This window comes from Catharus ustulatus, chromosome 15, assembly GCF_009819885.2.
Source record: "Catharus ustulatus isolate bCatUst1 chromosome 15, bCatUst1.pri.v2, whole genome shotgun sequence".
Classification (NCBI taxonomy): domain Eukaryota; kingdom Metazoa; phylum Chordata; class Aves; order Passeriformes; family Turdidae; genus Catharus; species Catharus ustulatus.
In genome coordinates this window covers 17,165,823-17,178,222 of record NC_046235.1, presented here as the reverse complement: position 1 = coordinate 17,178,222, position 12,400 = coordinate 17,165,823, and the positions used below count along the sequence as shown (strand labels likewise).

The following is a 12,400-nucleotide window of genomic DNA, read 5'->3' as shown; positions in this document are numbered from 1 at the left end:
TTGCAGGATCTGCAGCACGGGACAGGTTTGGGGGAGGATATTCACTTTGAGGATATTCACTCCAGGAAAATCTGAGTTTCTAACTTCACTTCTCAGTGCCCTGGGATCTCTCCTGTTTTAGCTGCTCCATTTTCCCCCTCCCTTGGTGGCAGGTTGAAAGTCGGTGCGAGCTGACGCGCGGTGCTGACGACAGAGCTGCTTCCGAGGGGCAGCTCACGTGGAAGGACTTCAGAGGCAGCAGTGCATCATCCTGTCCTTCAAGGGCACCTTCTCCCACGAGAGGAGTCCTGGATTTTAGCACCATTCATACCCCAGGAAGTTGCAGGACTGCAGCAGGAGTTTGTGGTGCTTTGCTCATCTTGCTGTGATGACAGCATAGCTGCTTTACGCTCACCAAAACCTCTATACACTGAACATCACAACTTAATTTCCTTGATTTTAGCCATAACCTGCTGTGTGTGCCCAAGCAAAAACACTTTTAATGGGGCAAAAGTTGGATCTGACTCTGTGAGCAGCAGAGATGCAAGAACTGGTGGCTCCCTTCTGGAGTGAGTTTGGGAAACTCAGAGTCCTGCTGCTCCCTCAGCATCCCTGCCTAGGAAATCGAGCTTCCAGCTGCATCCCACAGCCCTCAGGGAAGGGGGTGTGACTGCAGGGATGGTGTCCTGCCCCACAGAGCCCATGGGAGGTGCAGTTCTGTCCCAGGACCCAGCACTGACCCTGCTCCTGCTCACAGAGCTGCTGTTGGAGCTCCCCTGCCTGGCTTTGGCTGTGCTACATCCACTCTGCTCCTTGCCTCAACAGAAACACCACATCCAAGTCACTCTAGTGATAATCTCCAGCAGGAAAGGATTTATTTGGGTCTACCTAAGAAAAAAATCTGAGAGTTGTTGGTTACCTGATCCCTTGTCATGCCCTGATTTGTTTACAGACATAGCCCAGCCAAGCAAATACCTCACTCCAGGCAGCAGAGGCAGTTTGAGTTGCAAAAAGGATTTAAGGAGGTGGGACAGAAAAAGAAAAACACTCTGTGAGTTTGTGCCAAGCCTTAGAGATCCGTTACTAACAGGTTAATTTTTAGACTTAACCTTTCAAGCATTAAAAGTAAACAGGGAATAAGGAAGCTTATTCCTCCTTCTTAGGAGACGGACTATTTTAAATTCACTGTAGCCCAGTGCCCAAGGCTCAGCTGGTTCAAACTGTTACAGCCACCAGGGCAGCCAAATCCACTCCCAGCTGAGAAGGCAGCCTTGGCTCCCTGCCACTGCACACAATTACATGGGGACAAAGAAAAGCTCAGGTTAAGAACCTGCAGTAGTTTCTAGTCAATTATGTTGTTCAAACCCATTTTTCTCAGTCAAGACCCGAGGCCAGAAGAGTTGAAAATTACAGCTCTTCACCCCAGAGCTTCCACATGAGTTTTGTGACTGTGAAATGCAGTATTTTAAAGAATATGTAATCCAGATGAAAAGAAATATCATAATTTATTCCATTTGTATAAAAAAAGTTATAATCATGTAACAAAACTATGTCTTCATAAGAAGAAATATATTATTTCACATCATAAATAAACCAGCAAACATACAACCCTTGGCAACTCAAAAAAAAGCACTCGCCTGGTGCTTTCATGTCAGTGCTTGGGAAACAAGAAGAGCTGACAGATATACACACACAGGATTATAGTACCAAAAAATATTGAGGTATTTGGTTTCTCTAGAAATGAAACTTTACGTTTGTGAAGGCAAAAAAAAACAAAACAACAACAAAACCCCCAACAACAATGCACTAACATAAAAATAAATAAATAGGACTGTCATATAAAAGGGAACAGCATCAGTGTTGCTTAAAGTGTCCAGGAATGGGAATACTGGTGAGCATGCTACTAAACATGGAGCAGGCTTAGGACAGACAGAAAACAAGGAGGGACAGCTCAGGAAGAGCCAGTGTCCTTTGATCTCTGTGCAGACATCCAGACATTTGCTTGAGAAGGCAGAAACACCTGGTTCCTCTGGCTTTGGGCGAGCTCCTCTCCACTGCCACCGCTCTGGGACACGCGGGTGAGTCCCCACAAAACACAAGTGCCACCGTCCCTGTGGTTATTGCACTTCTGAGACAGCAAGTCTGAGTCCTGGCCACGTTCTTCAGCTGCTCCTTCAGCAGCTGGGGGAAGTAGTGATGGGGCTCTGAAGGTAGTTTAAAGCACTGGACGTGGTGTGAACCGGGATGGAGACGGGGAAGTTGAAGACCGTGGTGGTGGAAGCCCCTCTGTCCAACACTGCCATGGCAGGGCTCCCGGCTTCTGCTGAGCAGTTGGGGGCAAGCACCTGCGACTCAAACTGCAGCAGCTGCCCCATGAAGCTGAAATTCGGGGAGATGATGCTTCTCCTCTGCTTGACAAACTCGAAGGCTTCGTCCAGTTTGACTCGGTTGGTCCTCATGAGGTAAGCGAGGCAGATGGTGGCCGAGCGGGAAATGCCAGCCTGGCAGTGCACAAAGACCCTTCCTCCCTCCTTCTTCACCGAGTCTGAAAGAATCAAAGCACACGGTTAGCAAACAAGTCTCACCGCTTCCAGAGGTGGGAAAAGCACAGAGTGCTGCTTTACATTTCTTTAATCCATCCCTTCCTTAGCCTAATAGGTACACCCGGAGCTTCTGAGACAAAGGGAGTCTTTGTCCTCAGGAAAGCGGCTATTTTCACTCTGGGCTCCAATTCCAATTACACTAATAGCTCCTCCAGGTCACTTCAGCAGCCTTGAGAGATTACTTTAATACTGATCCGCTTAAATTCACTCTTTTCTACAAGACCAGTGCCTCCTGAATCAAGATTTCAAACAGCTTTACGAAGCTAAGATTATGCCTGTGAGTAGAATTAAACTAATGGAAGTGTATCTTCCCAGTGGAATGTTATTCCCCAACCTCAGGTGGAGGTTTTACCGGGAAAAAAGCCGTGCCAAAAAATCACTTCCCAGGGGACACGAACCCATAAAAAAGCGCGGATTACAAAGAGAGCTCATTTACCGATAAAATCGATCGCCTCGTTGAACCAGGAGCTGATATCCGCCTTGTGGTTGTCCTCCACGGGGATACTTTTATACTGGTAGTGCCCTTCGAAATGGTTGGGGCAGTTGGCCGAGACATTGATGAGCGCCGTGATCCCCAACGCGTCCAGCATGTCCTTGCGGGAGGCGTGATAGGCGCTGCCCAAGTACAGGAACGGCAGGATTTCCACGGGGCCGCCCTGAGGAAAGAGAGGAGAGCGGCGGTCACCCCCGGAACAGAGAGCGACATCCCCGGAACAGAGAGCGACAGCGGCGGTCACCCCCGGAACAGAGAGCAGAGCGGCAGAGCACAGAGCGACAGCGACAGCCACCCCCGCTCGGAGCTCCGCGCTCCCCGCCCGCCCCCGGTCCCGTCCCCGCCCGCTCCCCCCGGAGCTCACCTGGTCGTAGAGCGGGGTCCCGCAGGAGCTGCAGCCCGAATCGGCGCTGCCGGGCGCGGGGCTGGCGCTCAGGGGCAGGCTGAGCCCGGCGGGGGCGGCCGGCTTGGTGCAGAGCTCGGAGCAGGCGGACGAGAAGGCTTCGTAACCTCCTGCGGGGAGAGGAGCGCGGGTGAGCGCCGCACGGCCGGGGACAGAGCGGGGCGACCCTGCCCAGCTCTCCCGTCCCCTCCGCGGCCACTCACCCTTGAGGAAGCAGATGCGGGCACCTCGGGCTTCCCTGCAGAGGGTGCCGAGCGCCAGCAGCATGGTGCTGTCGCGCTTGGGCATTTCCAGGTCGGCGCTGCGCTCGTCCAGCAGCACCACGGTGTGGAAGAGCCCCTGGCGCAGGCGGGCGCGGAGCTCCTCGTTGGGCACGACGTGCTCCAGAGCCAGGGCGCCCTTGGCGCGGCGCCGCACGATGGTGCTCAGGCGGACGTTGCAGGAGCCGCGGATGTGCGCGGCGTTGAAGGAGAAGAAGGAGCGGCAGTCGAGGACGAGGCACTGCGAGCCGCGCTCCTGCAGCAGCCCCCGCAGCGCCTCGCAGTCCAGCGCGCACACCCGCAGGTTCACCATGGCTGGGGAGGGCAGGGCAGAGCTATCCCCGAGTGTCCCGGGGTCCCGGCCGCGCTCGGCCGCTCCCGCCCTTATATCGGGGCCGCGCCGGCGGGACGGCGTTTTCTCAATGGGGCCGCGTCACGTGGGCTCGGGGAGGGGCGGGGCCGCTGTCCCCGGTGACGTCACCTGGGCGCGAGCCAGCGGCGCGCCCGGCCCGGCTGCTGTGACGTCATCGGGCACGGGCGCGCGCACGCGCGTGCGTGTGAACCCCCCATACACAGCTGTGCACATCTGTACACAGCTGCACGCGCACAGACCTGAGCAGACACACGTATTACACAACCCCCCGATAGAAATATATAAAAGTATAAAAATATAAAAGTATAAAAATATAAAAATATAAAAAATAAAAAAATAAAAAAAAATAAAAAATAAAAATATAAATATAAAAACCAAAAATATTAAAACACTAAAATATTAAAATAAATCTATAACTATAAAAATAAAAAATATAGAAATATAAATACGTATAAATATATATAATATATAAATATATAAAAATATACAAATATATAAAATATATTCATATATAAATATATAAATGTATATAAAATTACAAATATATAAAAATATATGAATATTTTAATATGTAAATACCTATCACCTGTAAATATTTGAATCTATAAATACATAATTATTTGAATATACAAATACATAAATATATAAATATGTAAATATATATATAAATATATAAATATATAAGCATGTAACACATGTGACACTTAAATAGATATAAATATCTACAAACATATAAAATATATAAAAATATAAAATACATAGATACATATTTATATAAATATGTATAAATACTTTTTGATCTAAACATAAAAATATAGAAATATACCTATATAAATGTGTATTTTTATACATGTGTATGGATGTATAGGTGTGTGTCTGTATATGTGCCTGTGTCTATGTATCTATGTGTATTCGTGTGTCTCTATATTTATAAATGTGTATATATATCTCAGTATATATTTATAAATATGTATATATGTGTGTATATATCTGTATGGGGGTGTACATATATATATATATTTGATGAAAAACTCTGCATTAAACCCCCACGGCCTGGGCTGATCCCCAGCAGGGGCAGCAGAGGAGGGGGAGTCCTGCCCCTGTGCCCCACTCAGGTGAGGGGGTGGGACACGATCTTAAAAGTTCATTCATGTGACTCTGAAATATCACATATATCTATATATACACAGATATATCTATTTAGCTATATATATATATCCATATATAGACATTCTGTGGCTCTGGTACTCAGGGCCACAGGGACCAAAGCAGGGTTTAACACGGGGTTTAAAGCGGGGTTTAAAGTGGGGTTTAAATGGGGTTTTAAAGCGGGGTTTAAAGCGGGGTTTAAGGGCTGTGCTCATTATCTCAGGGGTGTTTTCCAAGCGGAATGATTCTGTGTTTGCACACCCACCCAGTCACGCCGGAGCAGCCAGGCTGGGTCCCCTCCCTGCCAGCTGTCCCTGTCCTCAGCCCATGTCTCCAGACTGGCTTTATCCTTCCACCCCCAGCAAGGGCTGCTCCCTCCCGGAATAATCCAGGCTGTGATTATTCTCCTAAAATATATGTATAAAGGAACGAGCATACACATACATATATTTGCATTCATGCATATCTGCATGTACAGACAAACCCACACACAAATAAACATGTGTACACGTATATTTGTGTATATATTTATAATGTAAACACACATTTGAAAGTCGTTCCCATCATGTTTCATGGAGATGGAAAAAAACGTGGCAGACCCACGCAAAATTCGCTTTTCCCCCCTGAGAACTCCCCCAGGTCTCGGGGCTGCCCAGTGACCGGCAGGGCACGGGTGGGAGGCTCTTTTCTTTTCCCCTCTGCGGTGCATCAGCACTTCCCAAAAGTTTTCTTTTCTTTTTTATTTCCGTGGATGACTGGCTTCCACCGAGCCGCTCGGGTGTTTCTTACTCAGGGCTTCCAGTCAGCGCTGCTGCCACTTCCCCTGCTCTGCTCTGAGTGTCCCCTCTGTGTGCCCCTGAGTGTCCCCTCTGAGTGTCCCCTCCGTGTGTCCCCTCTGAGTGTCCCCTCTGTGTGTCCCCTCTGTGTGTCCCCTCTGTGTGACCCCTCTGTGTCCCCTCTGAGTGTCCCCTCTGTGTCCCCTCCGTGTGTCCCCTCCGTGTGTCCCCTCCATGTGTCCCCTCAGTGTCCCCTCTGAGTGTCCCCTCTGTGTCCCCTCTGTGTGTCCCCTCAGTGTCCCCTCTGAGTGTCCCTTCTGAGTGTCCCCTCTGTGTCCCCTCTGTGTCCCCTCTGTGTGTCCCCTCTATGTCCCCACTGAGTGTCCCCACTGTGTGTCCCCTCCGTGTGTCCCCTCCATGTGTCCCCTCAGTGTCCCCTCCACCCCAGCCCTTTCCCCCCTCAATTCCTCTTTCCCCCCTCACTGCCCAGCTGCTCTTTCCTCTCCCCATTCTGCAGTTTTGTGTTTTCACTTCCCCCCTCCAGCTGCTCCTTCTGGAGATCCCTGCACCCACCCCCCCCCTCCCTCCTGTCCCCTCCTGTCCCCTCCTGTCCCACCAGGCTCCCACCCATCACTCCTTTCCATTTTCTTTCCATCACTCCATCTCATTTTCTTTCTCCCCCAGGCTTTGACCATCTCAGGCCAGCTGGGTTCTGTGTCTGACTGAGATCTCCAGGGTTCTCCAGGTTCCCAGGAGGACAGGAATGGACAGGGCACGGGTGGGTGAGTGCCAGCTCTGGCTCACCCACAGGATTGTCTCTGCTCTGCTGAGCAGTGCCTTTTCCTGCCAGAACTGCAGCCTCAAAGTGAATCTGTTATTTCAACAAGTTCCTTTAATACAAACACAGGATCGCACTTCTCATTCCATTTATTTATTGTTGTTCTTTCAGCGGTCGGCTGGAACACTGACACATTTGGGTGCTGGGAAATGATTCCTCTCCATCACTGCAGCACCTGCAGGACCCTGCACATGTCCCACCACAGGGACCTCACCCCTGGTGGCAGCATACCCAGCTGTCCCCCTCACATGTTATCACCTCCAAAGATGTGACAGCACCGAGCTCTGGTGACCTGGCACATCACCTGTCCAACACCAGCCCGCCCAGATGGTTCCAAGGAGATGGACAGCAGGAATTCTCCGGGATGGATTCCCTGCCAGCTCCTTGCAGCACCAGCCAGCACGGCAGATGGCCACGAGGCAGGGCTGGATCCATCATTTTTCCTGGAGGAAAAGGACCTCAGACACGCAGCTTGCTGTGGGTCTGTACCCAGGAATCGCTTCACTTTTCTGCTGTGGATGTGATGTGTGATGTGGGAGTGATTTAAGGCATGAGGACGGGAGAAGGAAGGATTCTGTCCAGCCACAGTGGGATTAGGAACTGGGGACATCCTTTGAATAATGAAATCACAGAATGGTTTGAGCTGGAAGAGAAAAAAAAAAACATTTATTCCACCCCCTGCCTGGCTCACAGGTATCCCTGTGCCACTGACAGGCTTTTCTCTCCTCATCCTAAACCCTTCTCAGTGTCCCACACATCTCAAAGACAGAGATGTTTTTTTCCCCAAGCCCAGTATCTTCAGTTTTTCCCGAGTTTAAAGAAATTTCCAGGCCTGCCACCTGCCCAGCCAAGGAGCAATGTGCTCTCCATGACATCCACTTTTCTCATGATGTTAACCAGCACCACAGAATTATTGAATGTGGGCCAGGTACCTTGGCTGCTCTGAGCCAGTGCAGGGATGACACCTCTGCCTTTGCACAAAGGGAATTTACCTCCACAACAACGATAATTGCTTTTCGGTGCACTTATGTAACTGTGAGACTTTTGAATCTGGTCTTGTTTATACCCGGTGTAAATCAGGAAGAAAAAAATTAATCACATGTGGCAGTGTGTACTTAATCACTCACAATCCTGGGCTGCCTATTTCCTTGCTTTATTTTTGTTTTCTTTTCTTAAATAAACCTGCCGTAAAAAAATGCAAGAAAGCAGAATACAAAACAGGCCTGAAGTGGCTTTTAGCAGCTCGTAACGACTTGAATGACTTACTGAAGGCTTCGTTTTCCTGCCCTAACAAAAGCCAGGAAATACAAAATTAACCCTTTCCTCCACAACAATCCCTGTTCGCGCCGGGACCACGATGCCTTTGTGAGGGTAAGAATAGAAACATGAGCAGGGAGGGAGGGGGTGGGAGGTGACGCTTTTCTGGGAGCAGATGGGGCTTAAACAGTTCCCTGTTCCCCTGCCAAAACATGTCCAGGACATGAGGACATGGTGAGGACATGAGGACATGAGGACATGAGTGAGAGCATCAGGGACATCTTGGGAAGATGACTTCACGGCACTTTGATCATGGGTTGTGGGGTTTTTTTTTGGTCCCAGCAGGACCTGATACCTGTCCTGGCTCCTCCAGGGGTCTCTCAGTCCAGCCTGGCTGATGTTTTTTTTTTTGGAGATGACAGAGCTGCAGAGAGTTTTTGACAGCGATGCCAGTTTGTCCCAGCTTGGTGACAAGTGATGATAACCCCTGTCCTGGAACGGGCCCATTGCACAAACCAGCTAGCCAGTCACACTGGTTATTCAGGCTTTTTAACCAGTCACCCATGGCCAAAATCAAATGGAACCACTCCAGAATTACAGCACCACTGGAACAGACCCCAGGCTGGATCTTGCTGTCTTTTCAGTGCAAGTTTTGCCTGAATAAAGATGTGAAGTATCAAGCCCCAACACTTGAGACACGGGACAAAAATGCATGTGGGAACATTTGGAAACCGTGCTGGATGCATTTCTTCAGCATGTGTAACATTTTCTCTGAATTCAGTTTCACAACCCAGCATTTCCTTTTGTAAATATTTGGACAGCTTTTACAGAGGCACAGATTCATAAGAAACAGAAGGAAAAAGAAAATAAAGATACACAGGGAGAGAGGGAAATGAAAAGAAGCAAGCAAGCAAGGAGGGAGGGAGGGAAGGAAAGGTGGAGAGAAAGAAAAAGAAAGGGAAACAAAAAAAGGATTTGGAGATGAAAGGTCACAATACAGAGAACACTAACAATATAGAATTACTGATGACTCACACTACAATGAAAACACTATTTTTTTTTGCATTTAGATCCCAAGATTTAACCCTTTGGCCAGGGTTTGGCTGAGCTCAGACTGCCTCAAATTGTTTTTTCTCAGAAAAGGGGGTATAAGGTGGCACAGCACAAAAAACAGCTCTGGGTTGGGGTCTCCCTTGGAGACATGGACTGGAAAACCTGGTACATTTATTTCTGTGGGCCACCAGTGAAGAGTTGGTGTAGGAGCTCAGGTATTTCAACCAGGGACACATCTGGATCCTGATGGACTTCGGGGAATATAAAAAACCCCTTCTCCCATCCCTGCCTGAGGAAATCTCAGCTCAGGCTGCTCTGGGGTTGGCAAACAGCAGTGAGTGCCAGTCCTGCTCAGAGTGGGCACTGCCAGGCTCCTCACCACGAGCTGCTGCGAGCTCCCATCCCTTCCTGAAGCTGCAGGTAGCATCCCAAACACTCCAAACCACGAGGATCCCAGAGCTGCAGCTGGGCTTTGACACCAGCTCTGCCAGCAGCCACCCCTGTGTCACCCTGTCCCACCAAATGTTTGTCACTGAAATTTGCAGTGTGGGCAGTCCTCCATCCCAACTCTGAAAGGATTGTGTGACCCTGTCTCACCAAATGTTTGTTACTGAAATTTCCAGCGTGGACAGTCCCCCATCTCCACTCTGCCAGGTTCATGTGACTGTCCCCACTAAATGTTTGTCACTGATTTTTGCAGTGTGGACAGTCCCCCATCCCAACTCTGGAAGGCTCGTGTGACCCTGTCCCACCAAATGTTTGTCACCGATTTTTGAAGCCCCCATCCCCACTCTGCCAGGCTCCACTCTGCTGGAGCAGCTCCTGCAAGTCCCAGGCTCTGCTTTCTCCCGCAGTGACTCACGGAGCTGCCTCGGGCGAGTTCTCAGCGCTGTTTTAACATGATTACAGGCATTACAGAGCCAGCCTGGGATACCTCGGATTTGATATTCAAAATCGTTAAATACCTGCCTGCAAAGGAAAATCTCTGGGAATTAGTGGCGCTGATAGACTTCACAGCTCTGGGATCAGCTTAGTAGGGCAAATGGTTTAGGCAATTTAATCTTACATTTAATTGCCTCTATTAATCTGCTATGAATCATGCCTTGCACTAGGCATAAGGGTATTTATTCAATAAAATCGCTGTATTTGTAAAGTTCTCCTACTTCAAGATGAAAGGCATTAGATACACAATGAAATACACTTATGGGAAATTATTCTTCCTATTCTCCACAACATCTCCCGATGGCTGGCAGGGCAAGGCAAGGCTTCCGTGGGAGGAGGCTGAATTTGAATAGAAAACAAATGACGTAGCTCTCACCAAGGAGCGGGGAGAGGCGTGTTCTCCTGCCCAGGAACATCAGCCTTGGGTTCATCGCCTGCCAGGTGATGTCAGCGTTTTGTGGGCGCAGCGTTCGAGCTCCACATTCCCAGAACCATCCCCTCTCATAAAGATCGAGATAAGAGGTGCTGAGGCACTGCCGTTTGCAGGTTGTTCTTCTGTTCTCCTTATCTTTGCAGCGGGGTGGGGGCGTCGTAAACAGACGTGGCACACGAGGGGATGATGTTGAGTTTGGGATTGCTCTGCCCATTAGGAGAGAACACAGCTGGAAGGGGTAGAGCTGGAGTTTGGCATCTTTTTCCCACCACAAACCTGTTCTCCACTCGTTGTAGCTCCATCTCTTCCCACCAAGGAAGGATCTGTGAGAAAGAATTTCACATTCACACATAACAGCTTCCAACTCACAAATAACTCGAGGTGGATAAAGCTTGGGATAACACAGGGCTGATGGAAAGGCATTTCTGGCTCCTCCTGGAGTCCTGTGCTAAGTGCAGGGATCAAGGGAATCCTCCTGCTGTGCTTCCACTGCTCACCTGTGCCACTTCTGCCATCCTCCAGGTCTAAATTTGTCCCACATCCAATGGTGTTAAAATGGGTTATTTGATGAGGGAACAGAAAAGGAGGGAGGATTTAACAGCAAAAGCAACTGGAAACTGTCCGAAATAAAGTGAGATTTTTGTTATCAAAAACACAATTCCTGCATTCCTGGCCTATGGAGTAACTCAGTGTGGGGACCCAAGAGTGACCCTTCATGAGAGCTTGTCAAAAAATAAAGAAACTTGTGAGGAAAGCAAGGCACGAAGAAATTCCACTGTTCATGCTCCAGCCTTTGTTACCCTCGTTCTTTTTTTCTGTGCTTTCTTACTCTGAGCTTCCAAGGTGCTTTATAACCAAATGTGGTGTTTAAACCAGAGCTGTTAAAAAATCCCCCCCGTGCTGGTAAAACACAGAAGTGCTTATTCATTCAGTGCCCTGCAGTTTGTGACAATGTTTGCAAAATGACACGGTTCCCTCATGTGATGGAGGGAGGTGATGTGTGTGTAATAGTGGTCAGTGAAAACACAGCATTACTCATAGGGGAGAAGAACACTTGGCTGTTTGGGGCTGTGAAAACCTTCGGGCTGTGGAAAAAGCCAAACTTTGGGGCTGTTTCCAGGAGAGCACACGGGGCAGGGTGAGTCAGTGCTGCCACTCCAGGGGGATGGGATCCAGGACAGGGATCTCATGATCCATTTCTTTGTCCCTGAAATGCTGTGCCACGGCCACTCCTGACCCTCCCACGTTGCTCATGAGCCACTTGATAAAACTCAGGGCTGGGTTGATGTCATGGTTTGCTGTGAAAGCTCCAGGTGAGCCCAGCTTGCTGCTGTCCTCACAAGTGCTGGACAAAGTGTTTCTTGGTGGGGATGGATGAGGAGTGAGGTCACACTGCAGCACTGGCTCGAGTGAATTTGCCCAAACATGGGATGTTTCTCCTGAAGGGTGGCCACATGTGTGGACAGATGCCCTGTGGCTTTTGGAGCCTGTCCCCAGCTGTGATTTCACCTCGGCCGCCGCTCAAAATGCAGAGCTGTGTTTAGAGAGAGGCCCAGCCCAAGGGATGCTGACATGAACACACTGCTGAGAGTGTTTTGTAAAGAACTCCATTCCCATTAAAATCCCATTAAAATCCCAAAAAGTCACCCATAAAAGGATGAGGGGAGCCCTAAAATGAAAACTGGGGGAGATTTTCCTTTGAGTGTGGCATCTCCTGGAGGGCACCAGCAGCCAGAGAGCCCCACCATGGTCTCAACCTCACCTGGATGGTCCCAGTTTCACCTGGATCATCCCAGCCTCTCCTGGATGGTCCTAACCTCACCTGGATCATCCCAGCTTCA

The 12,400-nt window shown here is 49.3% G+C and overlaps 1 protein-coding gene across 2 annotated transcripts; it reads right to left on the bottom strand.

The window, feature by feature from the left end:
- Positions 1-1,465: 1,465 nt before the first annotated feature.
- DUSP1 (dual specificity phosphatase 1) lies at positions 1,466-4,164 on the bottom strand. 2 transcript variants are annotated; one of them, XM_033073599.1, is made up of 4 exons: positions 3,682-4,160; positions 3,440-3,588; positions 3,019-3,238; positions 1,466-2,524 (listed from the first exon to the last, which is right to left on the bottom strand). In XM_033073599.1, exons 1-4 carry the CDS (start codon positions 4,049-4,051, stop codon positions 2,154-2,156), a joined length of 1,110 nt encoding a protein of 369 aa, XP_032929490.1. In that variant the 5' UTR covers positions 4,052-4,160; the 3' UTR covers positions 1,466-2,153. The 2 variants fall into 2 exon arrangements, with proteins under 2 accessions (XP_032929490.1, XP_032929489.1); XM_033073598.1 differs by having other exon boundaries at positions 3,440-4,164.
- Between the last annotated feature and the right edge of the window lie 8,236 nt (positions 4,165-12,400).

Coding starts and splice junctions, on each gene's coding strand:
- DUSP1 (XM_033073598.1), bottom strand. CDS start 4,051: ATGGTGAACCTGCGGGTGTGCGCGCTGGACTGCGAGGCGCTGCGGGGG. Junction 3,239..3,439: donor GGACCCCGCTCTACGACCAG/GTGAGCTCCGGG, acceptor CTCTTTCCTCAG/GGCGGCCCCGTGGAAATCCT. Junction 2,525..3,018: donor CGAGGCGATCGATTTTATCG/GTAAATGAGCTC, acceptor TGATTCTTTCAG/ACTCGGTGAAGAAGGAGGGA.